Source organism: Girardinichthys multiradiatus, chromosome 1, assembly GCF_021462225.1.
Source record: "Girardinichthys multiradiatus isolate DD_20200921_A chromosome 1, DD_fGirMul_XY1, whole genome shotgun sequence".
Classification (NCBI taxonomy): Eukaryota; Metazoa; Chordata; class Actinopteri; order Cyprinodontiformes; family Goodeidae; genus Girardinichthys; species Girardinichthys multiradiatus.
Window position 1 is genome coordinate 13,962,221 of NC_061794.1, and position 27,282 is coordinate 13,989,502.

Here is a 27,282-nt window from a genome sequence, read left to right on the forward strand (position 1 = left end):
CAAATAATTTAAAAGTTTTGTCAGTCTGTCCCAACAATGTTACCAGATGTAGTCCGAGCCAGCTGATATGTCTCCTGTATGGATACTTGTGTATTTTTGCTTGCTGAGAATGTTTAATTTCCAGGATACAGCAATGCACTTGCATGTTTGTTTCAGGTTCCGTCTTCTGAATTAAAGTGACTCTGCCACGTTATACGCAAATCCAGGTGGAAGTATAAACATCCTGGCATGGTAAAAATGATAAACAACCCTTTAGCCTGTCCTGTAATGAAACGTTTCACAACAGCCTTTGATAAATTCAGTTTAAGACTTTATTCATTTACCAAAAATGCAATCTCAGACAAGAACAGTTCAGAAATAAAACGGAGGAAAATGGTTTTGTTGGTGTTTTTTTTTTTCTTTTAATTAAGGCTTAATGAGCAACCTCCAATTACAAACCCAGCTCAGTGTTTATTAGGATAAATAAATAACAGCTCAAAAATAAATAAACTATTAAATACAGTATAAAACAGCAGACAAAAAGAGAAGAATTTGCAAAGGAAGGAGAGGTTTGCTCACAGATGAAAAAACTTTTGGAAAGTTGAGAGCTCAGAACACATTACACAAAAAAGCAGTTAGGAAATATGATTATTACTGGATATTATACAAAATGTACAAAAGGCAACTCCAACCAATAAACCCAGATATTAACTGGGTTTTAAAAAAATAAATCCCTTTTTTTTAAAATTAGTGTCTGAGCTACAACAGAATCATACATTTAACAAAGTAAAAATTCAAGTAAAAGAAGGTGTACTTCAGTAACACACAAAATTTGCAGTCATGGATTAAGAGCACAAGAGTTTCAACTACAAACTACTCGCTACACAGAAGAGCCGCTTTATTTAAAGAGAAAGAGGCAGACTCGTGTTTATCTTCCACAAAGAGGCACTTTAAAAAGCTCTTCAAATGTCATGAATGAGTCAAGTAGGTCATTGCTAAAACATTTTTTATTTCAACCTGTCGATAACCGACTCTAATCATGATTGACTGTTTATAAAGATGCTGACAAAATGCAAGACAGTTAAACCATAAAACAAATTATGGTTAGGATGTCTCAGCAGTAAGAAGTTTTAGTTTTTTTGGTGGGTTTATGATCTTTTCACTTCAGTCATATTCATTTTTGACAAGTTTTGCATAACCTAAACTCATTTCAGTCACAAAAAGTCTGACTTTCATATACAGTTCCTTGCTGTTTATCCCCTTGGACTTTTTCACATTTTGTCACAATACAAACAGGTTTCTATAAATTCTACTGATATTCTATGTGATGGAGCGACACAAAATAGTGAATTCTTGCAAAATGGAAGGAAAAGGATAGATAGTTTTCAACCCTTTCAGTCCACGTACTCAGATATAAAATCCAGCAAATGGCATCACAAAGACCAAGGAACAAGCCAAACAGGTCAGGGATAAAGTTATAGACACGTTTAAGGCAGGGTTATGTCATAAAACAGAATGGAGTGGAAGTATAGTAGTAGAGATCACCATCCCAGATGGGAGAATCTGTTGAAATGACAGCCATTAGTCCTGCACATAAAGATTTTGCTTTAATGGAAGTGTGGCTTCCATTAAAGCGTGACCCTAAACCCCTTGTTGCCAGATAGTCATAATAAGTCCCCTTCGCAGTTTACCCGAGACAAAGCAGGGGACTTAGTAAACACGTGAAAGATGGCACTCTTGGCTCTTGTGACAAATATAAACTTTTTGGCCTACATGTAAAAGTTAATGAAACATGGTAGTGGCAGCATCATGCTGTGGGAATGTGTTTCTTTAGCAGAGACAGTTTATATATGTCCTCCATTCTACATGAAAAAAAAAAATCCCTCCACTTCAAATGTGTGATTCACTGTGTTGGTCTATTACATGAAATCCCAACAAAAAGTGACAAAATGTGAAATAGTTCCAAGGATATGAATACTTTGCCCATTTTTGGTTATAAATGCCCTTTTTGGTTTGCAATCACAAAATTGAACATGAGTCTTTCTCCAAGTGTTATATTATAAGTTCCAAATAAAAATGGTCTTTTTTTCGCTGTAGTTTTTTGTAACAGTTAATGGCGAACAAGAATTTATAAAAGTTAAGCTGTAGAAAAAGTACCTCACCATTATGTTTTTTATGCATATTAACATCACCCATTGGATCATAGCTTAATTTCTGCACAGGACTAGCAGGAGGCCAGTCACAACACAGGTCCTGTCTTTTCCTATCTAAATCAGGACCAGCTCAAGCTCATTTCAGCCTCTCGGCGTCCTGACAGAAGACAAGAGAGCAAGAGATTCAGAGATATCAGCACCTACCATGAACTGAACCATGACTGGACTCTGCTGCTCGTTTATAAAAGTTCTCCCTGTTTATTTGTTTGTAACAAACTCAGGGTGCAATTTCATGAAGCTGATGCAGGAGTGGAAAATGGACAAAAATAAATGGACAAAAACTGTATCTGTAAGAAAGTCAAGTATGGTACAAAAAATAGCAATTTAAATATCAAAAGTCTATTTGACACATATGTTGTTGGGTATGTGCTCCATTTCCCAGTGGAAAAGATGAAGAAATCTAGAACATACAGTAAATCTGTCTGGTTGACTTGGCCCATAGGTTGGCACATTTTCTCTTGGTTCTGCTGATCCAATGCTGTCCCTGCAGAGATGCTCCAGCTCAGCTTGGAGTTCAAAGGGCTGCCTGTGTCCAATTTTACTTCCTTTTCATTCAGAGGATCACACAGCAAACACGCTCAAGGTGCTGGTCTGGTCCTTTAAGCCCAAGATACTGTAAGCTATTCTCTTCAAATGGCCAGGCAATCTCACCCCGATGCTCTTAATATCCCTGCAAAGGAGAGACAAGACAGTGTTCAAGAAGAGCTACACAGATGTTCACTTCAGCCTTGTTCCAACACTTTCCACATGCACCCTTCCTGCCTCCTAAGCCTTGGAGTAATCACTGACTCATTTAAAGTGATGAAATGCCAGCCTGGAGCTGAATACATTCAGGTCTAGCTTTAAATCAGCCCGGCTAGGTGGGGTGCATTCCAAATTTGCTCTCTGCCAAGATTTAACTCATCTTCCACAATAAAGGGTATTACTGGGGGTTTCGCTTTGCACAAGCACATGAAAAACGTGCAAAAGCCCTGCATAAACACCAGTCCAGAGTCAAAGCCTTAATTACAGCTTTAATTACTTAACAAGGATTCTCCCTGTTGACCATGAATCACTTTGTCTGGCAAGCAGAGGGTGGATCGTAAATGACTGGTGGTTTTTAGAGAGTGCTACCAGATGCCCTAGGATGGAAACAAAAATCACACCATGCGGCATGACAAACACTTCAAAAGGGTTTGTCTCGGCTTTGTAGTGCAGCCATCTTCCCAAGGATCAGGAGTTGGTAACATATATGTTAGGATTATAAAGAAATTGCGTGGCACGAGATCTCGCAACATTAAAAGTTTGGGTGATGGGTGTGAGAGAACTGGGCTGTCTATGAGTGCTTTGGAAGGGTAGAGGGACAAGTGGCGACACCTGTTGTTCACTGAGAAGAGTAAGAATTAAACATGTTTTCATATTAAAGTGTCAAAAAGCAAAAAGACTCCAGCAACACCAGCAAAAGTTGCTAGATTTGGAATATTTAAGAACCCTTCCTTATTTTCTGAAAAGGTTTTGTGGCCTGAGATCCTGCAGTGTTAAAATTCCACAATATTTCCTCATCAAAGTGAAGTCTGTTTTTCAGGACGCTGTCCGTTAGCTGTAAGCATGATTTTATCTTGTGAAGATATTATGAGCCCCAGATGTGATGGAGTGTGTTTTGAGCTTGACTCCCGTTGAATCTACAACTGAGACTCCTATTTTAAAGCAAGAAAGGAAGTAGTTGAATTTCTAATTTAACTATTAGGGGTTCTCATTCGGCTGGCCGATTTTTAAATGTGTGGCAGCATTTTGGGTAAAAAGAATGACAGAATGACACACAAATGATTTGTAAGCACTGTGAGAATACAGTTACTAGCTAACCACTAAGAAAATGAACGTTAGCATTTATAGCCATTTCATTGTTTTGTTTTTTTGTTTTTTAATGAGTCAGAGGTCTATTTCATTATCTCCGGACCTAAGGCGTATTCTTTAATTTATGAAATCTTTACTCTGTTCATGAAAACACAGAAAAGAAAAAAATCAGCTCTTTTCTTGGCATTAAGACTGCCTTAGAACTAGACAAACAGAAAACTAAAATAGAAACTAGTCCTGAAATATTCTACAATGGTAATACATTGTTTAAAACATTTACTCCAATCCTGTCTTGTTCTCATGGTTACACCCCTTAACACGTTCAATGGCAGAAAAAGATGGCTTATTTTTAGCCATGTGGTTAGAAATCTCTTTGGCCTTAGTTATTCCTCAAAAGGAACCTTAAATTATGTGTTTTGCCCAGGCTTTTTCCCCCAAACAGTTGCGCCTGTTTGGGTAAATTGCCTCCTGCAGGACTCCTCCACACAAGGGGAAGGTGTAATTGCTGTAAACTGCACTGTGAAAACTACAGGGGGCAATGAGCACACCTCTTCAGTCTTAGGTCTTCAGATTAGGTCCAGCTTGAAGTCAACCTTTTCTTACATGGCTGTACTCTCTGCTGCTCTCCTTTATTGTCGGAGAAGCCACTAAAGGCTTTTGACTTAAACAAGCAAAACTGGTCAGTAGGGGCTTTGACAAAAGTGCTGGCCTATGTGTGTCTGAGTTGAGGGGAGGATGAGAATGGAGAGGGCGCAGCTGAATAAGAGCAACAGAAACCACAAGCTCACGACAAATGTGCCCACCCCTCATTCACTACATTAGATTTTCCATTTGAAACTTTTCTCAAACTTCACAAGGTTAAAAAATGGGCTTAAAGCTACTAAGTTGGCTGTGAATCATTAACTGTCTAAGGAAAACAAATATATGAAGTGCCTAATTTTCTGTTTTTCGTCAAAAATATACAGTCAAATTAAATACAAATGCTGCTTAATGTGTGGTCAGCAAAACTGCCACTCACTCGTTCTTCATCTGCAGGACCTGGTCCATGGTGATGATCCCAGCATGGGTGAAGTTCTCGCTGTACTGGCTCATCTTGATGGACTCAAGCCACTCAGAGACTGACCTGAAGGGCGAGCCGTCTGACCCACTGGTACTTGGCAGGCGGATGGATACGCTGGGATAAAAGAAGCAGATCCAAACGGTAATAATAATTTACAGGTTTCCCACAACAAGAGACGGATGACTGAGGTCTGTAATTACTGTGCAGAAAACCAGTTGGTGATAAAAAAAAAACCGGTTGGGGGAGTCAGGGTGAGAGGGGATTAAGATATGAGGATGACGTCCTTGTGTCTTTCTCCCTGTCTTTGGTGTTTATGCTCTCTCTCAAAAGGAAAAAATATGCTTTTATTCACATGATCAGAAACAAAAGAGACCTTTGTAGTGTATTCTAACACTTTTATCCTGCAGCCTTGTTCAACCTGAACTACTTCACTATTATTTTTTTATTTGTAGTTCATTAAATTTCCTCGTTTCTTCAGTTCATTCTTAACAAAAACTTGATTTATAGCAATAATTCAAAGGATTTTCAAGGAAGCTTGTTTCAAAGGACTGGGCCTTCATACAAGCAACTAATTCTAGGACTGAGTTTGCACCAGTCTGATACAAAAATAAATTCTACCGTGGATCGAAGTCTGCGATGGTCTTAAGTGAGTCTGGGCTCCGCAGGAGCTTGTCCAGCAGACTGACGATGTCTCCAAAACGCGGCCTCTTGGAGCGATCCTGAAGCCAGCACTGAAGCATCAGTTGGTAGACGGCCGATGGACAATCCATGGGTGCTGGCAGCCTGAAAGCCTCATTGATGGCCTTCATCACCTTCAGAGAGTTTATCAGGAAAATTGTTAAATCATTCCTAACTGGTAACTTTTTTTAAAATATCGAAAGACTTCTTCTGACTAAAGAATGTGAGAAATGAAGACTCACCTCATGGTTACTCATGTCCCAGTAAGGTCTTTCCCCAAACGCCATGACCTCCCACATGACAATCCCGAAACTCCACACATCACTTGCTGAGGTGAACTTCCTGTAGGCTATGGCCTCCGGTGCTGTCCAGCGGATGGGGATCTTACCTCCCTGTTCAAGAGAAATCATTGAGTCAGAGAAGACGCTAAAAATACAACTAAAGATCCATATAAAATCTTGCAAAAAAAAAAACATACTTCAGTGCTTTTCAAAACTTTTTATGCTTCTTGAACCTTTTTACATTTTATCATGCCATAACCACAAATTTAAAGTTAGATGTGGCCGATCCGATCCGAATGGATACCAATGTCATTCATGGATTGAATGTTGTGCTGAGGCAACTAATCCATCCAGATGGTATGGTCCTATTTTACTGAACCTTAGATTAAATCCATCTGTTCTATGAGGCCTCAAAGGTTTATTAGAAAACATTAGTCAACAAACAGCATCATGAAGACCAAAGTACACAGCAAATTGAGGTGAATCTTACTCTTTAAAGCTACCATGAAAGCCATGCATCTACTCACGCTGGTTGTGTAGGTCCCCTCAGGATCATCCTCGAGCACTCGGGACAGGCCAAAGTCTGAAACTTTACACTCCAGAACCGTGTTAACCAGGATGTTGCGGGCGGCCAGGTCACGGTGAACATAGCTCATTTCAGAAAGGTACTTCATGCCTGCGGCGATGCCACGCAGCATTCCCACCAGCTGGTGAGATGAGAACTCACCATCATGGTCCTAATGTGAGAAAATAAGTGCAGATTTGTTTTAGTTTGCAACCAACTATTTTAAATCCTTAAAGAAAACGCCAGAAAAAAAATCTATATTTTTCAAAAAAGCGCTTGCTTCAGGAGATAAATATTGATCTTACTCTCAGGTATCTATCCAGTGCTCCATTCTCCATGAATTCGGTCACAATCATTGCATGTTTAACTGCAGAAAAGCAGACAACCTATAAGCCCAAACTGACCTACAAAAGACAAGCAGGAAAAAGAGGAGAAAAAGCTTTAAGGCGCCCTCACATTTGGTGACCACTCCCTCCAGGCGAATGATGTTCTGGTGGGTGAACTGTCCCATGATGGAGGCCTCACTCAGAAAATCCTGCCTCTGCTTCTCTGTGTAGCCGGGCTTCAGCGTTTTTATAGCCACTGCCACCTCTTTCCTCCCAGGCGCTTTCAGGATGCCTTTGTAAACTTCACCAAATTCGCCTGTAGGTAAACATCATTATGTGGACAGTTGATTTAGAAAACAGATCTCAAATGAATTTGTGTGTGTATATTGCTGTGATGAGTTCCCTTAAGTTTTTAGCTGCAGGGTTTGGCAGTGCAACAAAAAGAAAATGAGGAAGTCTCTGTGGCTGTTTTGCCCGAGGCGCTCCCACAGAGGTGTGTTCGGTGTTGAGAGGAAGAGAGAAAAAGAAAAAAAGAAACAAAGAAGCAACATTGTGTAAATAGTTGACGACCTGTTGTGTGGGAGCATGGGAATCAGCTGTCACACGAGAAGGAAAGGGGAGCATTTGGTCGTGGGAGCTGGGGGGGTTCAAATGGACTATTGGTTCAAAGGCTAAAGGTGGTCGCACTTGAATAAACGTATCCTCAATGAGAACCTTGAGCAACCCCCAGGAAGGTCCTGTGATGTTCTTCCAAGAAAGTGTGCCTGCAGCAATTTCTGCTGTGCAATGCTCATGTCATCTTCAGCCAAAACATAAAGATGTCAGTGCCAAGAATTACCAAATAGCAAAAAGAACATTTAAGCTTGTCAAGTGAGAAGAAAAAACAGATATATGCTAATCTTTGTAAAGTAAAAACCGGCAGTCGACCTGTTAAGCTGTGGAAAATATGCAATATAAACAGTGAATATTTTAGAGCTAAGCCCCACGGCAGATGAACTCAGCAGGGTTGTCACTCACCAGCTCCGATGACTTTTTGTTTGGTTATGTGGCTCGGGTGGATTTCAGTGGCGAACTTGAGGACAGCTACGTTGGGGTCCTCGTATGTATGTGGATCCACATAGGTCTTCAGTGGTTTTAATTGCTCTGCAAGGCAAAGAAAGATAGTTGTATGTTAACAAATGAGTAAAACAAATAAAATTGGGTGACAGAAAGAAATTTCAAGGATTTTGTCTTTTTTTACCAGGGCTTGAAAAGTAGGTGTCCTCCGGTCCTTGCCGTGTATGTGCATTTCTATTTCTGAATAAAAGATAACACATCTTAGTCTTGAAAATATTAGAATGTTTTTCTATCATTTGCACATCCAATGTCTTACAGAAGTATAAATTGTCCTTGAAATGTTGTACATTTTGCCATGCTACAACCACACACTTCACAATCCTTTAGTGGTATTTTATTTGATTGACCAACATAGAGATGTGTAAAGAGAAAGGACAAATATAATAGAAGTGGCCTGATACGTTTATTTCATAGCAATATTACATAACCTGCATCAGCACAGGGCAATACTGAAAGTAAACCTATCAGAGGTTGGAAAAGACAGATTCACCTTTCAGCGGGATAATGTCCCTAACATACAACCAGAACTCCAATGTAATGGTTTAGATCAAAGCACATGCATATGTTCAAATGGCCTAGTCAAAGTACAGACCTATCCAACTGACAATCTGCAGAAAGACCTACAAACTGATGTTCACATTTGCTCACCATTCAATCTGACTGCGTTTGAGTCGTTTTGCAAAGAAGAATAACCAGACAACTCAGTCTCTAGATGTGTAAACCACGTAGAGTTATACTCCAAACGACCTGGAGGTTTAAATGCAGTAAAAGGTGAATACAAATACACACCACACTTTTTAGGCTTTCAATAAAAACCGTGCCATGAATCATTATCACTTTATAAGTATGCTGTATTTTATACAGCATATTAATAGCCGTTAAACTTTTATAGCCATTAAACACTTTTGTATGGAACAGCAGCATCTGTGGTGCTAGAGGCCGTTTACTTATCAGTGGGAAATGACCATCAGAGGGGCAGGGAGAGAAGGAAAAGACAGGAAGTAAATGAAACAAGAACTGAACCCAGGACAGCTGCATACCTGTGGTGCTCCTGCTCTACCACTGCATCACACAGCAACCAATTGCAGCAATATTTTTACAAATTTTTCTAGATTGCTCTGCTGCAATGCATCCATTCAGACAGAAGCGTCCCTTTGGTAAAGCCTGGCAAAAGGTTGTATTTGCTGAGCCATTTCACAGGCTGAAAGGCAGCAGGCGGGAAGGAGGTGGTTACAATCTGCTACAGTACAGGCTCAGGTCACCCTCACAAAGCGCCCACGGCCTAGTACCAAAAGAAGCAAGCGCCTCTTATCAACAACAATGTGCCACTCGTGTTTAATTTCCTTTCAAAGGCTTCAACACTCAGTACATTGCAACCATTGCACAATGACAAGACACATTCAGCAGAAATCCCTCCCTGGTGAGTGCTGGCACACAGATCCAGATAAAGAGAAAAAGACAGTTGGTTAAAGGAAGAGCAAAGGAACGAGGTGAGGAGAGAGTGAATGCAAAGGCCATTTGGAGGCCCCACAAAGGAAAAGCAGAAGAATGAGAGAGGAAGGCAGCGAAGGGTTGTGACAGATTATTGGGACAAAATAAGGAGGGTGGGCAGCAGAGTGGGCCGCTTACTCACCGTCTGCGCAGGAAAAGGGTGACGATCACTATGAACAGCATGATTGCTCCTGCAACCGCTGATGCAAGGATAACAGCAGTCTTGTTAAGGTGTCCTGCAAAAAAAATAAACCATATTTTTCAGTGAGACAATTCTTAAACAATGCCTGCGAGTTTTTCCCTGAGTGATTTTTCTCTATACCTTCAGACAGCGTCTCAAATTGTTCCTCCAAGCTGGAAACTCCACGGGTGCCATCAGTGCCCAGAGCCTGGACCTTGACTAGGTAAGCTGTGCCTGGGGAAAGATCGTTGATCTGCACAGAGCTTTTCTCCAGTTTTAGCACAACGAATGTAGTTACATCAGGTTTATTGTCCTAGGAGAAAAAGAAAAAGTCAACCAAATAAACCCAGTGTTACTGCAGTAGGTATTTAAAAGCCTCTGTTTTTATATAGTCATCTGATCAGACGCTCAGTGACATTCAAATTACATGTTTATTAAACCAAACGGCAAAATGCATTTCCAAAAAGCTTTAATCATGCAGTGTGGACTAAATTTACACATATAGTTAAGCTGTTTAATCGTAAGGTCCTGTCAGGGACTAATAAAAGGTTTGCACACCTTCTTGCGGTAGGCGAGTTCATAGCGGATAGGCTGGGATTGGACCCGTGGACGAGGGAAAACATCCCAGGACAGAGACAAACTGGTGGAGTCCCGTTCAACCAGACGCATAGAAGTAATTTTGGGTGGATCTGAGAACAACACATGGAGAAGAGAACACTTGAGTGTTTATTTCTATAATTGTAAAAAGTTCAAAAAATTGGAAAATATGGTTGCAGTCTTGTTACAATTCACTCCCCTCCTGCAGCCTTATACGGTTTGTAGAGCTGTCGCTACATTGCAGATAGCATCAGCCATTACTGCAGGACAGATAACATCACAGCTCTGCTTCATATTACCAGCACTCACCTGTGTAGTGAAGAGATGTATTTAGTGTGGCGGAGGACGGTGGCCTGAAACTGCGTGGTGCTGCCTGATTAGCAAACATGGACACACCACTGTGCACCTCCACTGCGAAGGTGTAGTTGAAGTAGGGGTCCAGCTCGCTCACTGACACCTTGGTGTCAGTCAGGCCCGTGTTGGCTGGCTCATAGCGAATTTTCTCTCCACAGAATTGGCATAATGAGCCCTCACAACGCTGGCACTCAACGGTGTAGGTGATGTCGTTTCGACCTCCAGTATTTTCAGGCGGCAGCCAGGAAAGAAGGAGTTTTCCTGGAGAAAGAAGGCTGGGCGTGGCCACTAGATCTCGAGGGGCAGAAGGGAGGCCTGACAAGGACAGATGAGAAAAATTTCCAAAATATAGTAGGTGCAAGTTGAAAGACACTTGCTGAATAGTACTGCTTTCTCCAAAGCTATAAATGTAAATGCTGTATGAAATGAATTCTTAAATATCTGGTTTCTACTTCAAGAGTAGCATGGTATTCATAAGGGTCAGCATCCTTTTTATTTGACAAACAAAGAGGTTGGTCAAATAAAAACTGTTATGTTTTTGATCTGTGGTTTTAGTAAAGTTTTACCTCCCAACACTGATTGTAGCCGATTTCAAGACAAGACATGTTAGCCTCTAATAGTACTGTTTAGCACATTTAGCATGGATAAGGTTACTAAAAACAGTGTCTGTGTGTATTCCCCACAGCATGTCGACCCTTGCCTTTAAGGCTTAGTTTGGATTCTTTTTTAAAGTGAGGTGCTGAAGTTTTTTGCAGTAACTGTAGTAAGTAGAAAGAGGTTATGTCACATTCAGGTAGTAGTAAAAGTAAATACATCCTCAGAGTGGTGAAAGCTAATGTACCTTTCATCAATCCGCTTCATAAGCTGATTTGGAAAATCAGTTCATCGAAAGACCGATAGAATAGTTTTTAAACAACTACAAGACCTAGAAAGCATTTCCTTGCTGCACAACTAACACAAAGTCTAAACATTTACCCCAGAACTACAATTTGCAGGGGACCTGGCAAATTGTTACAACTCAATAAAGGAAGGTAAGTCCACAAAGAACCGCACATGTTGATCTTCTAGACAAAACAGGACCAAAAAAAAGCAATGGTCTTTTGTAAACTTCTAGACTGCTGACATCAGCATAGTTTTCTATCCCCTGAAATGAAGACTTCCATTTTGAGTATTGTTCAATTGCTAAACTTAGCTAAAACACACAAAGCAATCTGATTAGCTTGTTAGCTTCCACCACTCCGAAAATCTATTTACTTTGCAACAAGCTCATGCTGATATGACATCCTTCATCCTTATATAACAACTAAGGTATCTCAGATAAAATATTAACCCCAAAATTCCCAAATGGCTGCCAATATTTTCACACCATGTTCGATAACAGAGAGATTGAAAGCTCAAAAAGATAAAACAAAGCACCTCCACTGTAAAATCCAATATGTACTCTGCAGGAACAGAGAAACTAGTTCTTTACTCAAGGCTGCAAGATCTTCTTTTAGGAACAATTACAGTGAAGAGTGTGGTGGTTAATGCAACCCGGTAGCGCTGAGCAAGGTGTGTGTTACTGGAGTTTGTATCTGGCTGCCATAAACTCTTTAGATTATGGTCAACAATGGTTTTCTTGGTGCATGCCTCCTTTTTAGTACAAGAAGTAATTCATAGAAGTTAACGTTCATTTTTGCATAATTCTCACCTGAGCAGGGTCCATTGATGGGGTCTGTATCAGCCCGGTAGAAGCCATTCATGCAGGGACAAAACAAAGCCCCAGGCATCTGGCCCTGGGTGTTGGCAGGACAAGGCTCACACTTCTCACTGGATGCTTCAGCTTTGAAGAAGCCTGGCTTACACACTGCAAGGACAAAAAGACATTCACAGCAGATGATCAGCCAAAGAGGACAATGGGGACTTCTGGCAGCATCCTAAGTGACACAGAGCAAAGCCAGTTTCTCCACATCCTTCAAGCCTCTTTGAGATGCTTTGAACTTTTCACCTCAGAGAGCAACACGTAAAGGTCGAGGGGACACATTATTGTGTCATGGCTAAAGACCACATTTAGGCAGGTGATGGAGAGATGGGAGGCAAAAGCCCAAGGCAGGAGTCTGCACAGTGTTCAGTTCGTCCATGAAAACTCTGTCCATAACAAATAAAATGCGGATCATTTGAGCCAAGCCCTGAAACAAAATCGCACACTTCCTATCACGCTGTTACTCCTATTTTCACACACTCCCTTCTCTGCCGTTGCTGTTTTCTTACCATCTCTGTCTCAAGAAACATAACCAGTATTCTGACATTCCACAACTCTAAGTCAGTTTTCAGTACTAAAGAAGAAAAGGTGCAAGAGCAATCAGCAAAGCACCCAAGCAGCACTACTTGGCACCCAACGTTCTATCATATTTCCGTTTTCTTTCAGAGACCCGCATGAATTCTTTGAAACGGCGTCGCCGAGATAAGATGACATCTAATTTCACACTTTGAATTCTAAATAAAGAAATGCAGGTAGGATTCCCAGCTGTGCATAGGAAATTTGAAATATGAACTTAATAAAGTGTGAAATTTGGTTTGAGAGCAAACCATCAAGGAGAGCGAAATTGAGACGGCTAACCTTAACTCTGTAAGAGCATTCCAGCGGCTGCTGCTCACACCATAGGATGTTCATTTATACCCATACACACACACACACACACACACACACGCCAGTGTATTTATTGTATACATACACCCACAGCCGTGTGTATGCACAAAATTCACAGACATGTACGGAAAGCACACTAGTGGACAAATTGTGGCATCAGGAGAAGGATTATGACCACTGCCTGTCACCTGTTCATGTCCCTCTGCTTATTCAGTTCAGCTACACACATAAACTTATATGCACACACACGCACTTCCTTTCCTTCCTATTTGTTTGCTTAAAGACTTTAAACAGCTGTGACGGATGTTAGAAAATGTTAACGATTTAAATGAGCACCGATATCTAGGCCACAGAATAGAGACGATACTTTACATGAGCAGGCATCACAGAAAACAGACATTGGAAATAAAGATAACTGCGGTAAAATAGAGATAAGTACTGTAGAAACAAATAGAGCTATCCGAATGAAATGAGCCATTCACAGTGAGAGATTTAGGTCACAGCAATAACACTGACTGGGAAAAGCATTGAGACAGTAAGTCAAAAGCAAACACTCCAGAAGAGGCTAATTGAAAAAAGAAGAGCCAAGGACAAAGACAATATCAAACTAGCACTGAGATACCGTCTAGCTTGCCCTTCAGTGCGGCTTGCTTTGGGGAAGCTCATTTTGGAAGCCACAAGTGACCACAAGGAAGACGGAAAGCACATGGCTGCAGCTCTATTTGAGTCCTATCAAGGGGTTTTAGTTGATTGACCGTGAGCCTCACTTCAACTTTGCTTGCCTTTTTATAAACTTGTGGTTCACCGAGCTGACGCAGAGCATATGTGAGGAGGTGTGTATTATCTAAAGAGCCTGACAACAATTGTGGCAAGAAAACTCACTCGACACAAGATGGGTCTGGATGTTTGGCCATTAGGACTGCATTGAGTTCAGTCCTCCCTCTTAACAGCATCTCTGTTTCTTCTTGGGCAGCTGTTTCACTTGTAAATACTACTACTTATTAACGCAGATGGGACAAAAGACAGGCAAGGCAGGAGAGAGGCGGGATGGAGCAACAGAAGGGTTAAGAAAGGAAAAGAGGTATACTGTATCCTGCTGAGGACTGAAGAAAGAAAGGAGACATGCCGAGGCGAACTCTTAGTCTGAGTGGGGGGAACAGCTGTTGCTCTAAACTCCGATTCATTCCCCTACCTCTCCTTCCTTGTAATCCCTAAATTCCTTGCTCCCATGCTTTCTCTCCTTCTAGCTAACCCATTAACATTGCTATTCACCGCTGACCAGCAGGCAAGGAGAAAGTCTTGCAATTCAAAAGTTGAAAGGAAAAAACATACACACACTGGCATTGCAGAAGGGAATAGCTGAAATGCCACATGTCATCTCAATAGAGAAGGACTAGCCTTTTTTTGGTGTTACAGTGCACGCTGCAATGCATCGTGGTCAGGCCTGTGGAGATGATGGCCTTACACTCTGTGTCGCCTCTATAATCAAGATGCATTCCAGTGCACACCACCCATCAGGAGGCCTAGGGCTGCATAGCTTCAGTTGCAGCCAACCTTTTGGTTGTAAAGGTGAATGGGTTTGTGTACCTCAATTATTCCAAACATGAGTCATAGCACCAGTACAGCTAAGGTATTTAAAAAGAGGATTCCTCAACAAAAAAGAAAAGTCTGGTGAAAGCAAGCTTCCTTGTTCCATGGAGAAGGTGGAGGGGGTCTTTGGATTGTTGCTGGACACAACAGGAAACAGGAAGGATGCGGCTGACGCTGCCTTCCTTCCTAAAGCAGCCAATCAAAGAACGAAGGCACGAGGTAGCACAAGCAACAGAATAGCCAGGCTATGAGTTGTGAAACAGAATAATAACCAAAAAGGACGCCGAAATGTGTTGACCCAATATGAATGCAGGCACAAATCCCATGAAGTGGTTCTTGAGATGATGGATCTCATAAACAAGTGTCTGGGCTTCTTTGGAGTTGAGACATTTGACAAAGTAAGAATGACCACTATTTTCCCTCCCTCTTGCTACAAACAAGGAACTGTTTGTCATGTTAGGGGCCAGTGGCCCTGTGTTTGTTTACAGAGAATGAGTGAAGGGACCTGTAACATTCAGTGAGCCAGAGTGAGTCTAGGGCCTCTGAGTGCTCACTGGTGTGTCGGCAGAACTTAAGATGGATGAGATTGCGACAGTGATGAATGTTCGGTCATATAGATGGATGAATGGGTAACATGGTGGCTTGACAACAGAAATTGGCTCCAGGACATGACGAATAAGCAGAATGAGGGGGCCCCGACAATCGAGGCCGGTACTGAGCTTTCTAAAAGGCAGAAAGGTCGTGTCTGCCTCGGGGTGAGTTAAACTGTGCATGGCTTTATGCAGAGTCAGTGGCCAAGTAAAACAAACACATGCACTGATGAGGAGGAAAGGGAGAAAGGTTAAATTCAGAGAAATTGCCAGTGAGCAAAAGAAATCTTGGAAAAATAAAGCCAAGCTAGAAATAAACACAGTGTCAGATCTGTATCAGAGCAGCTCTCTGGTCATTTCGGAGGGCAAGAGAGCCTGGCTTTGTCTTTGCCCTCATTTATTTCACTTCCCCTCTTTTCATCTCTGAACTGCACAAACCCTGCCTGAAATGGCAATATGTCATGTCAGTCTGTTTATATGCAGGGTGACAAGAAGTAATTAGCAATCCGGGGGTACCTGGACTGCAGGAACAGAGGGAGTCTGATGGGGGAGGAGAACCGGGTAACATGAGCCAGAGGCCATGGAAGTAGAGAAGGGGAGAGGGGGGTCAAAGAGCCATAAAGGTGTAGGGGCTGATGGAAGTGTGGGCATGTGGCTCAGGGGGGGTTGGAGACATTAGTGAAAAAGATTAGCTGACCAATGAAGCAGCTGTGATGGCATTACATCTGTTTTACAACTGCACCCAGGCTTTCATCTGGGGTTGTCAACAAACACAATAAATTTCCTGATCCCCTTTCACCTCTTACTCCCTAGGTTCCCTTGCAATCAGCAGCAGGAGGGACAAAGGGAGTCAAAACTGAAGACAAGAACAAATCCGAATTGGAAAGATCTGAGAAAGGCAGCCCTGGTTGACATAAAGCTTCCAGAGACCAAAGTTGTGCTCGTTTCTATCATTTCCAGAAAACTAGGTGAAAAAAGTAACACCATCTCACCACACCTCCCCAAGCCAACAAGCTGACTGCTGACAGCCATCGACTTCCTGACCAAGGGAAGTGACCAAAACAGGACCAAATGCACCAATAAACAAAACGACTTATCAGGCAGCACAACAAAATGGAAAGCAGCTGAGTGAGGCCGCGCAGCGTTGACCGACAATGAAAAATCCTGAGCCAACAGGTCGCGGAGTCACTGAAGGATTAGGCGACCTCCGGTTTCCGCTGAGCGCTCGTCCTGTTAGCAGCAAACGGTGGGTGGGTGGTTGCTGGGCTGCGCTGGGGGGCATGACTGACTGATTGCGGGGAAGGAAAGTGCTGACCTCACACGCCAGCAGCACAATACAAAGAGCTTCACATTGCTCTGCACTCCCCCCACCACAACACTCACACACATACATAAACACAGCCTTCAGGCTCAGGAATGTCACCAAGAGGAAATATGTCCCGACTTACATGGCACAGCCAACGGACACAGACATGCTTGAAGGCTAAAAATGGTTAACACTCAACTTCTCAAGTAAAGGCAAAATGAGGAGACTGTTACCTCAACTGAACTAAATAATTTTAAACAAATTACTGTCTGAATTTTTAAAAACCAAATATCCAGTTGCGACACCAACTAATTTCTAGGCTTTAACAATACAACATCCTTAGTGGAGAATAGACATGTGAAGGTTACCATTATAACCATTATAATACACTGTTTTAAAGAGTTACAGTTTCAACACTGCTGAAATGTTTGTCTTCCAGTACTGCAGTCTTTAAATGAAAGTCAAGGGACCAGACTGGAGTAATGCTGCCTCTCACCCACTTGCTGCTGCATGCTGCCAGTCAGCTGGCTGAAGCAAAGCTCCTACACTTTTCCTCCACCCCAAAGGAATAAAAAAATCAGCTCATGTTCTTTTGCTCTTTGTGTCAATACTGTGAAAACTTGTATGTTGATTCAAGGTCAGCATATAGTAACATTTTTACACCAGCCTGTCCATATTGGAGCGAGTTTTTGACCAACTGCATGACAGAGTGATGCTCGAGCTGTAAGGGCCCAACAGAAGATGGTGAGGGGAGTTGAAAAAATACTTATAATACTTCAAATATTCAAGTTTTATCTGTTTTATGTTTTCTATACTAATCTGTTGGATGTTATCAGACTCCTTCACAATTTGATTTAATATCAAATGTTTGAACAAATGAAAGATTTTTCCCATTTTTAAACACCTGCCACCAGATTTTTGCAAGTTTCAAAATCTAATAAGAAAGAGAACATGTTTTTGGATGATACAGTCACCATGGTGTTTGCATTACCCAAGCCATGAACTTACTCTTTTTTTGTCCAAAATCTTCTATCACTGTTTCAAATAACTGTACTCTCCAGTAAAAATGTGGCCTAACAAGACACCACTTGAAAGAACCCCACCATTAATCTAACCAACTCCCACAAGATCAGCCTGCAAGGCAGAAGTTAGCTTGGCACAACATCTGAGAAATGCAATAATTCTAAGTGATCACAGTGGTTTCTAAAAGGAATGTAGTAGAAAAAAATGTCTATCAAAAATGTGTTGTTCGATAAGGCAGTGATTCAGCATTTCTGTGACCAGCTACAGAGGCTGGGAATCAAGGGAAGATTGGTGGAGCAGAAAATTTTGAGTGTGGGAGGGATAATCCTGCTAGAGTGAGATGATTCCATTATGTGAAATCCACCTTAACCCTGCTAAATCGAATCTCTGCGATCTGCAGCCGTGGTGCTGTGTCTCTTTGTACGCACAACATCAGATAAGCTGAAATTGCACAACACGCTGCTTTAATTATCATGAACTCCCAGGCTTCAGGTACAAGCTGAATTTAAACCTTTATTCTTTCCATAAAAGACTCAGGATTTTTGGTTCTTTTTTTTTAATCAGACATTTAGCTGTCCAAATCCTAGCGTCTCATGTCAAGTTCATCAACAAAAACACAAACTGGTGGCGAAGGTTTCTGTTTTACCTCCTACTAAATATTGACGCCTTGACCATCATGTAAATGGGACCAGCTGATGTTTCCCGATTAGGAGCATTGTTCTGATTTAGCCCCTATTTATTTTTACGAGTCACTCAGGGAGACATTTATTTATCAGCGAGAAACACTGTGAGCGTACACAGCCTAAATAGTCCCATCAGGGCTATGTGAAACGGGATGTTTAAAGTTTTTTGGTGTCATATTCATGACCTGTGTACTAGCCAAAAACAACAGCCTCCGTATGATTTCATGGGCAACGTGAACACGAAACAAGAAGGGAAAAACATTTTGTTTGTGTCTTAGTTTGTTGTATTTAGGGCTGCTTGCACAACAGTGTATGCCTCCGGAGAAAACTGCATATAGTGCTGCAAAATATTCATGGGAATAATGAGTTGAGATAAGAAACTACCAAATAAATACAAGATGAGAGGCAGCAAATTGAGGTTAAAATAGTTACAGGTCCTCTGAGACGGGTAGGATGTGGGGTGAGGGGCAGAACACAGCAGTAGAGATTACACAAAGGCAAAAAAAAGCCAGCAGAACCAGTACTTACTCCACTGAAAAAGACCAAACACACCCAAGTCAATTACTACCCATACAAATCACTCACCACAGCATGCAGCTATGCTACAGTTTAGTTACAGTTCCTTACATCAGCCAAGGACAGGTTTGAAGACATGGACATGGAGGGAAGGAGTGGGAGAGGAGAAAATCTTTTACTGGAAGCTTCTTGGCGAGTTCGAACCTTACTGGAATTCAGAGGATGGTTGTTCCACCGACACGGCATTCACTCCCAAGCACCAAAACAGGCACGCCATGCTCCCACACCGTGTCTCCGTTTATATACAGAGCCTTGTGAAAAAATCACGTTGGATTAGGGCCTGTTTGCCAAGGCCTAAGGGTGGCTAACGAGGTGTGGGCCGAGACAGTTAAACAAAAAGAAGGCTGAGGATCAGCTGGTGCAGATCCAGAGTGGTGACACGCAGTCATTACGCTGTGCCAGGCTGCATAATGGGTCAGGAAGGGCATGGAGTGAGTCACAAGTGGAAATTGTTTAAAGTTAAACATCATTCAGCTAACTGTTTATTTTGCTCTGTAAAAAAAGATTTTTATTTGTACAACTGATTTTAAAGTAGATGCTAAATTTACATTAGGGACTGAAATATTTTACAGCAAGATGGATGAGGAAAGAACATTTAAAACATGTCCAAACAGTGGTAATTAACTGCATGAAATTCATTCCACTTACACTTATCCATATTATAAGCTTCAGCGTATTTCATCAGGATTTTAGGTGACCAACATTAATTACCATATAATTGTGAAGTGAAATTAAAAGGATATATGAACATAATTTTTTTATTTAAAAAAATCTGAAAAGTGTGGCTAACATTTAAATTCTGATCTAAATCATACTTTTGCAGCTTTGCCTGTAAGTTTAAGCTCGTTGTCTTGCTGAAAGGTGAACCTCTGCCTTAGGCTCAAGTCTTTTAAATCCTTGAGCTTTAAAAGACATGCTTTGTTACAGGACTGCACTGTATTTAGCCCCTTCCATCTTCCCATCAACCAAATTTCACCGTAGAAACATTGTGCAGTGCATTTTCTTCTGGGTTTTACATGTAGACCAAAAAGTTAGATTTTAGCCTCATCTGACTAGATCACCTTCTGCCATACATTTGCTGTGTACATGAACAATATTGTTCTTCTTACAACTCTTCCATAAAAATGCAGGACTAAGACTTGCACTGTCAACAGATATTTCCACCTGAGCTGTGGATCTCTTCAGCTCCTCCATAGTTACCTCAGTCCTTTTGGCAGTTTCTCTGATTATTGCTCTCCTTTCCCAGCCTGTTGGTTTCGGTAGACCGCAAAGTCTTGCTGAATGTCCGGTTGTGTCATACTCTGATATGATATGATAGATTAAACAGTTCTCCAAACAGTGAGAAGAGAGATGAGTAGAGATTGGAATATTGTTTTATAACCAAACCCTACATTTACCTCCTGCACAACCTTCTCCCTGACCTGTCTACAACGTTCCTTGATCCTTATGGTGCCCTTTGTTCATTGATATTCTCTCACAAACATCTGACGCCGTCTCAGAACAATTAAATTTTCACTGTAATTAAGGGCTCTAATGACTAATTATGTGACTCCTAAGGGCAGTTGATTGCATTAGAATTTATTTACCAATATAAGAGAAAATGACAATGCATACATGTGCACACCATTTTTAGGATAAACATTTTAAAAAACTTTCCATTTCCAAATTATGCACTACTTTGTGTTGGTCTAGCACATAAAATCGCAACATAATGCATTGTGATGTGACAAAAAAAATAATTTTGCAAGGCAGTGTAATTACAGTTTTTTAAGCTTCTCCATCAATCATGTGAAAATCGTGTATACAAATTGGTAAAACACCATCGGTAATACTGTCACAGAGAACAAAAGGACCAGGTTGTTCCTCATTACTCTTTCTTGTCATGATTTACAACCTGCAAGACTCTTACATATCTTCGCAGCACAGCAACTGTTTTATCTTTTTTGATTTTTTGCCCAATAATAACAGTTTGTGTGAACAACGGGGGCTGCAGAGAGAAGACACTTTCATACAACAATCTTAAACCAAACGTTTAAGGGAAAACAAAAGAGAATAATATCTTACAAAGAAGCTCTGAGAGACAAGTAATCCTTCGCCAAAACTACCACCGCACCGAGAGCCAAGGAGGAGACAGGGAGAGAGAAACCAGATGAAGTCACAGATCTTTAGTTTAACAAGTCCCACGGGGAAGACGAGTTATGAAGCTGAGTGAAAACATGGCTGAACATGGAAAATGTCGACCTAAATACGGAGAAAAAACACCACAGTTCAAGTTTTTGTGGTTGTTTTCCCCCAGAGTAGCAATCCATTCAGAAACGAAGTGGGGAGAATGATTAACTATGTGTCTGTACGATATTCCTCTTTAAGCCTTCAGAACCATTCATCCTGGCTCCGCACTTCAGCCCCTGTGATTCATTTCCATCTAAATCTACACATGTCCTCATGCATCTCGGACCTGTCATTGAGCTTCTTCCTGGTAGTTTTATGTTAGGGGGTTGGGGATTCTCTTTGTTTAGTTGTTTTAATGTGAGGGCTTGACCCGGACCTGCTCTTCCTCACCCCCTCCCATCACCATCAGCACCACCGTTCCTGGTAATTCCACAGGTCTGGAGTAATGTTGGGAGGCTCCTTCTCAGCAAACCGATCAGGAATGTACCAGTAAAGTGGGGGAGAGTAGGTGTCGGAGGTGGGCTCTATCAGCCTCGCAGGGAAACACAGGACTTCATTGTTCTCCTACCTTTGCATTCCACTCCTCACCTCTCTCTGCCCAAAAAAAAATAAAAAAAATCACACCCCTACTCTAAACATTAGCCCTCGCTTTTTCTCCCTCTTTCCTTCCTGTCTCCTCCGTAATCACCTCACCTGGCTCTTTTCCCCAGCTAAAAATGATGTACAGACAGAAAGCCTGAAATTTTCTATCAAGCTCTGGCCACTGGGAGGGAAATCTAAGTGGGAGAGTAGACATCATAAGCAGGCCAAATAGGATTTTATACCTGCTGTCAAACATGTGTGTATTTTTCAGATTATGATTAAAGGTATTTCTGTTTATGAGTTGTGCAAGTGTGTGGCACAAGCAAAATATGCTGAAGGTGGCTGACGGCAGGCTTTGTGTTTTTGTCAAGGAGCAGATCTCAACAGGCCCTCACACGCAGCTTCCATGCAGACACACACCCCAAAGCTGCAGCTCTGGTACGTTTGAGAAAACGAAGGGGGCGCGATAATGGCCGTTTGTGGGGTTGTATGGAGATAGATGCAGTCGACATGCACTATTCACAGAGGCTCGGGTGGGAGCTCCCGCTTTCTGTGATGTATGTTATGAACAAAGTCAGTGAGGCTCAGCAGCTTCACCCTGTCTCCTCCCCTTTCCTCCCATCTGCCTTGAAGATGCTAATCCATCACTGTACAGTAGCCCCCTTTGCTTCTTTGATCACCCGTATTCCCCCTCACTACAATAAAAGCTTGCTTTACAGTGAGTTAAAACACAACAAGAGAACAAAGTCAAAGGCCTGAGTTATGGCCGGTGTGCTGAGCCAGCTCACATCGAGATAAGAGAGCAGACGATATTGAGAGAACAGGAAATTCCCTGATGGCTCCAAATTCTGAACTAGGAGAGGTGTTGATGAAGCGGAAATGTTACAGTAAGACACTCATTTACCAGCATTCTGGATGTATATTAGATAAGCTGATCAAGACTTTGAGTAAATTAAAATTTTACCGATTATTCTGTGCTCCAAACCTGAATTTACACAAAATATTTAAGAATGGAAAATAAGTAACCTGAAAGCAAATCAAATTACTTTCAAAACGTTTTTTAGTGCCCAGCTATTCTGACCTATGTTAAAAACACAGCAAATTAACTCTAAGAACTATCAAAACAAAAGATATTTAGGAAAACATTGCAGAAAGTATTAAACTGGAAAAAAGATTAAAAATAAAATAATAAATAAATAATAAAAATAAAAATAAATAGAATAACACAAAATACAGCAAAGACAAATTTTATTTAAACCCCTAGAACATTAGGGAGGAAGCTTAAGATTAGGGTGATGGCAAAGAGGCCTTACAACCTCAAAGATAAATTGTGGAAATACCAGTGGGAACATACCAAAAGCTGATTAGAAATTATAGAAAATGGTTGGATTGCCAAAAAAGATTTTTCAGTTATTATTTAGGTGATCATTAAATTTGACATGACATTTTTTATTAAAATCTATATGAAAACATTTTTTTTAAACTGATACTTGTTTTATATATTTTTTTATATATATCTTTTAAGATGACGCCTCTCATTTTCTATCTAAAACAAACTGGAAATTATTTTACATCGAAACTTGTCAGATATATGAATAATTTTAGCCCTAACTGTATGTCAGAAAAATTAAAACTGAACAAAACTCATTTCTAATAATATTAGATTTACAAGAGTAATCTGTAATTTTTTTCTTTCTGTCTTCTCTGACATTATATGTAATTTTCCAAGTCTCTTTAGTATCTGCTGTGACACAAAAGGCCAACAAAGAAAATGTGCTTTTACAAACTGCTAAGAGAGAACAGCTAATTGGAGCCAAACCTGAAATGTAAATGCACATTTCCCACTTGTATCGGTTTTGGGTCAGGGATTATGCCAGGACATGTAGAAGAAGGGCTCGGCATTCTTCTCACTGCAGGGGGAGTTTGTGTTAGCCGAGGGCAGAATTCCACTGAGCTATGATAATAACACCTATGATAAATATTTGTCATCCAGGTCTGTTTTATAACCCCGGGCAATTAAAGCAAAGATAAATTGAGCTTAAAAAAATACAGTAAAATGGAGGCGCTTTGCATTTGTCCGGACAAGATAACGTACAGTAAAGTCATGAGTCATACTTCCTGTCTTTAAATATCTCCTCCAAAGGAGAAATCTTTTTAGCTGATCTTGATCAGTAGCTCAAAGCTTTACTTTGGACTCTGGCTGTTTTTTTTATTTCCAGTCCAGAACCTGACCATTTTCAAAGGAATGTATTTTGAAACTTAGATCTGATGTATGAACTATTTCGGCATAAAAAGATCCAAACCTCAGAATATATAGCAAATTAAGTTAGTGAGTCGTTGTCTGCATTGTGCCCAGAAAAATACACATTAAACATTTTTAGCCCATTCGTCGCATCAAGATTCTGCCTTTGTTAGCCTACTTGATCAACCACAACCACCTTTAACCACCTCTTTCAACCTTTGAAGGTCTGGACCAAAAGCAAAAAAGCATCAAAAGTCTAAGGGAAACTTTGAAAGACCTTAAAAAACTGTGGAGAACTATTGATCAAGAAGGCAATAAACAATTACCAGAATGTCTGACTGCTTGGAAACTAAAGCTAAAGAAATGGGAGATGATTTAAAACTTTTCCACAAAAAAAGCTTCAAGGCTATGGGCTTACCTTCACAGGAGTCTTCAACCTCTTCAAAGCCGGTATTACACTGGCACTGTCCAACTGGAACCACCCATGCCCCATCCACAGTGCAGTAGATGCGAGGTAAATCCTCACTGTCGGCATTGTCCACGCATCTCCCAGTCACCTCCTTGAGCGCCTGGCTCTCACCTCCAGCTACAGTCTCAGGGAACAAAGCAAGGCTCTTTGTTGTGGCCGGGCAGGTTTTGTAGTACACCCTGACAGAGAGGAGAGCGACACAGGCTCCGATGTCTTGGAAGGCCAAGTAGAAACCCTTCTGAGATAAGTTTTCCACAACTTTAGTCTCTTTGTTGATGCGCATTTCATTTTTGTTAGTTATTTCATCTGGAGCTATTGTGGCAACCTTCCTGAACTGTCCCTTGCGGAAGGTCGTGCCAACATCTGCGTCCGCCTCGGATGCATAGAGGTTAAACGTCTCCTTGCAAGTTAATGAGGCTCCATCAAATGAGTTGCAGTCTCGCACAATGAACTGAAGTTCCACAAAAACCCGAGAGACCAAAGGACGCCTCTGGACGAAGGTGGTGCGCAGCCAGTTGTCCTGCTCGCGCTCCCCAACGTTGCATATGGAGTAGGTATAAAACTGAGAGCCATTCAGGGTTTTCTGTGTGACCTCCCACTGAAACAGAACCACAGAAACCAAAAAGGTTAGAAGTAGAAAATCTGGAGAGCTTATAACTATGTGGGGCTGAACCAAAACTAAGGTTATAGCTGAATAAAGGAGTGACCATTTAACCATGAGGGTTCAGCCACTGTAATCTGAACCAGGAAACAAAAACAGTGTGCAGAGAAGTCCATGGCTCTTCACAAAGGTAAATACAGACCATTTAGACACAGACATCTATTTTCTAAATCTCTGAAGCCTAAAAGTATCACAGACATTAAGGACTTTGGTTGACGATGCATTTCTGACATTGCAAAAAGAGAAAATTATTTCCTATTCAGTCTCTCACACGTGTTGGCCTCCTCCCCAGTCAGCATTGCTGCATGCAAACTGAATGATGCCACAAATATGTTTGAGAAAAAGTGACAACAACTTCTAACCTTGGCTCACGAGGAACAACTGGCCCCCACAGAGGCAGAAGCTGCGGTTGGCTCTCTGTATGCAGCCACTGTGCTATTAATTAAAGGAATGTGCTTTGCTGGCGGAGTGTGTGGGTCTGCATATAAACTTGATGAACAACAGGAGAATATACTCTTCTACTAATAACCTGGTGGAAACGTTTTTTCTTCCTTTTTATGACCCGCCCAAAAGGCTAAAAGAAATTCAAAATAATCCAACAAACATCTGAAATGTATTAGTGGAAAAAAGTGAAACTAGTGTCAGAGGGATCGTTCAAGCTGTTGCACATCTCTGAGAAAGTTGAGTGAACCACTGAGCAGCATGCCTGCACATGCCTTTGGGTCATCAGCACATGAAATGAGGCTATTTACAGCGAATCTGCATGTGCCTGACTGGTCAATTACTCTGCAACCACATGATGAAGGAAGGCACACATGTCTTGGGTCGGCTCATGGTAAAGAGACAACCACACCATTTGAGATTCATCCCTAAATGTAGACATTTTCCTCTGCTGTAAGGGAAAGGTAGCTGCGGCAGACTGGCTCCATTTGAGGCCCCTCCTCTCTGCAAAGAGGTACCACATGCTGCAAACTTTAAAACTTAATTGCTCTCTAACATACAATTCTGAAGCTGGAGCCTTGAAACCGCAAGAAGCCACGAGCATTCCTAGTTCAGCGGGAGCAGCTATTCTATCCGCCTATTTGTGATTTGGAGCAGCCCAGACATGCTCTGGAAGCAGCTCCTGAGAGGATACCTTGACTGCCTCTTCTATCCCTGCTCAAGCAGGCTTTAACTGACAGATTTTATAGGACACTCACATATGCACACAAACACACAGAGAGCAGTCTGATGAGAATTACGCAAATGTTCTCGTTACAGCTGAGTGTGTCCCTTCCATCAAGTTTACTCCACGCTGATTCATCCTCGGGCAAATTCCAACTACTAAAAACGTGGGAGCTGGAGGAGAAGCAAAGAGCACTACTCACCCCGGATCTGTCTCCCTGGTTTGGGGGCCAAGTCAGCCAGCCCAGCTCTCCTCCTGTTGCCTTCATATCCAAAAGCACTTCTGTGGAGACACAATAATAAGGTCAATGATCAAAAATGCATTTTTGTTTTTACAACATAACACGTAGTTTTACCTTGTATCTGCAAGAAATCTGTTTTTGTGATCAACTTTGATCCCCATTATAAAAATGTTGAAATGTGTAAAATAAAACAATGATCTCCTACATTTAAAAGGGGCAATTAAAAAAGTTCAGGAAAACATAAAGTCTCCGCGGAAACTCTCCACCTGCTGCTGTTCCAAAGTTATAGGAGCGCACACGCAGAGTCGTAATTCATTTAAGAATAGGTTATAGATTGATATGTTACAGGTTACAGATTAAACCAAACAACACTTGTTCGTTTTTTAAGTCAAAATCAAAGTTTTGGACACTTTCTGATAGTTGCAAAAGTAAAGGAAAAATGTTTCCTGCTTCTTAAAGCTCCTTTAAGGAGGCTCCCCGCATGGCACGCGTGCTTCCCTTCAGCGCAATAAAGATTTTATTTAGAAAGCTGAGATGTTTTTAAACAGACACTTACCTTCTGTCGCTTGTAAGGTAATTAATATCCCGTTAATGAGTACATATGAGAATAACAAATGTCTGATTCCACCACAGAAATCCATTTGGAAAACTTTTCTCTCGCCTTTCTGCTCTGCTCCTATCG

At 41.3% G+C, this 27,282-nt stretch overlaps 1 protein-coding gene across 1 annotated transcript; it reads right to left on the reverse strand.

Annotated features, from left to right (window-relative positions):
* Positions 1–293: 293 nt before the first annotated feature.
* Positions 294–27,282, reverse strand: epha2b (eph receptor A2 b). Its single transcript, XM_047372538.1, has 17 exons — positions 27,157–27,282; positions 26,562–26,641; positions 24,483–25,131; positions 12,365–12,520; positions 10,630–10,989; positions 10,282–10,412; positions 9,865–10,036; positions 9,685–9,778; positions 8,176–8,231; positions 7,953–8,078; positions 7,066–7,251; positions 6,915–6,976; positions 6,572–6,781; positions 6,006–6,155; positions 5,704–5,897; positions 5,044–5,199; positions 294–2,862 (listed from the first exon to the last, which is right to left on the reverse strand). Exons 1-17 carry the CDS (start codon positions 27,239–27,241, stop codon positions 2,754–2,756), a joined length of 2,976 nt encoding a protein of 991 aa, XP_047228494.1. The 5' UTR covers positions 27,242–27,282; the 3' UTR covers positions 294–2,753.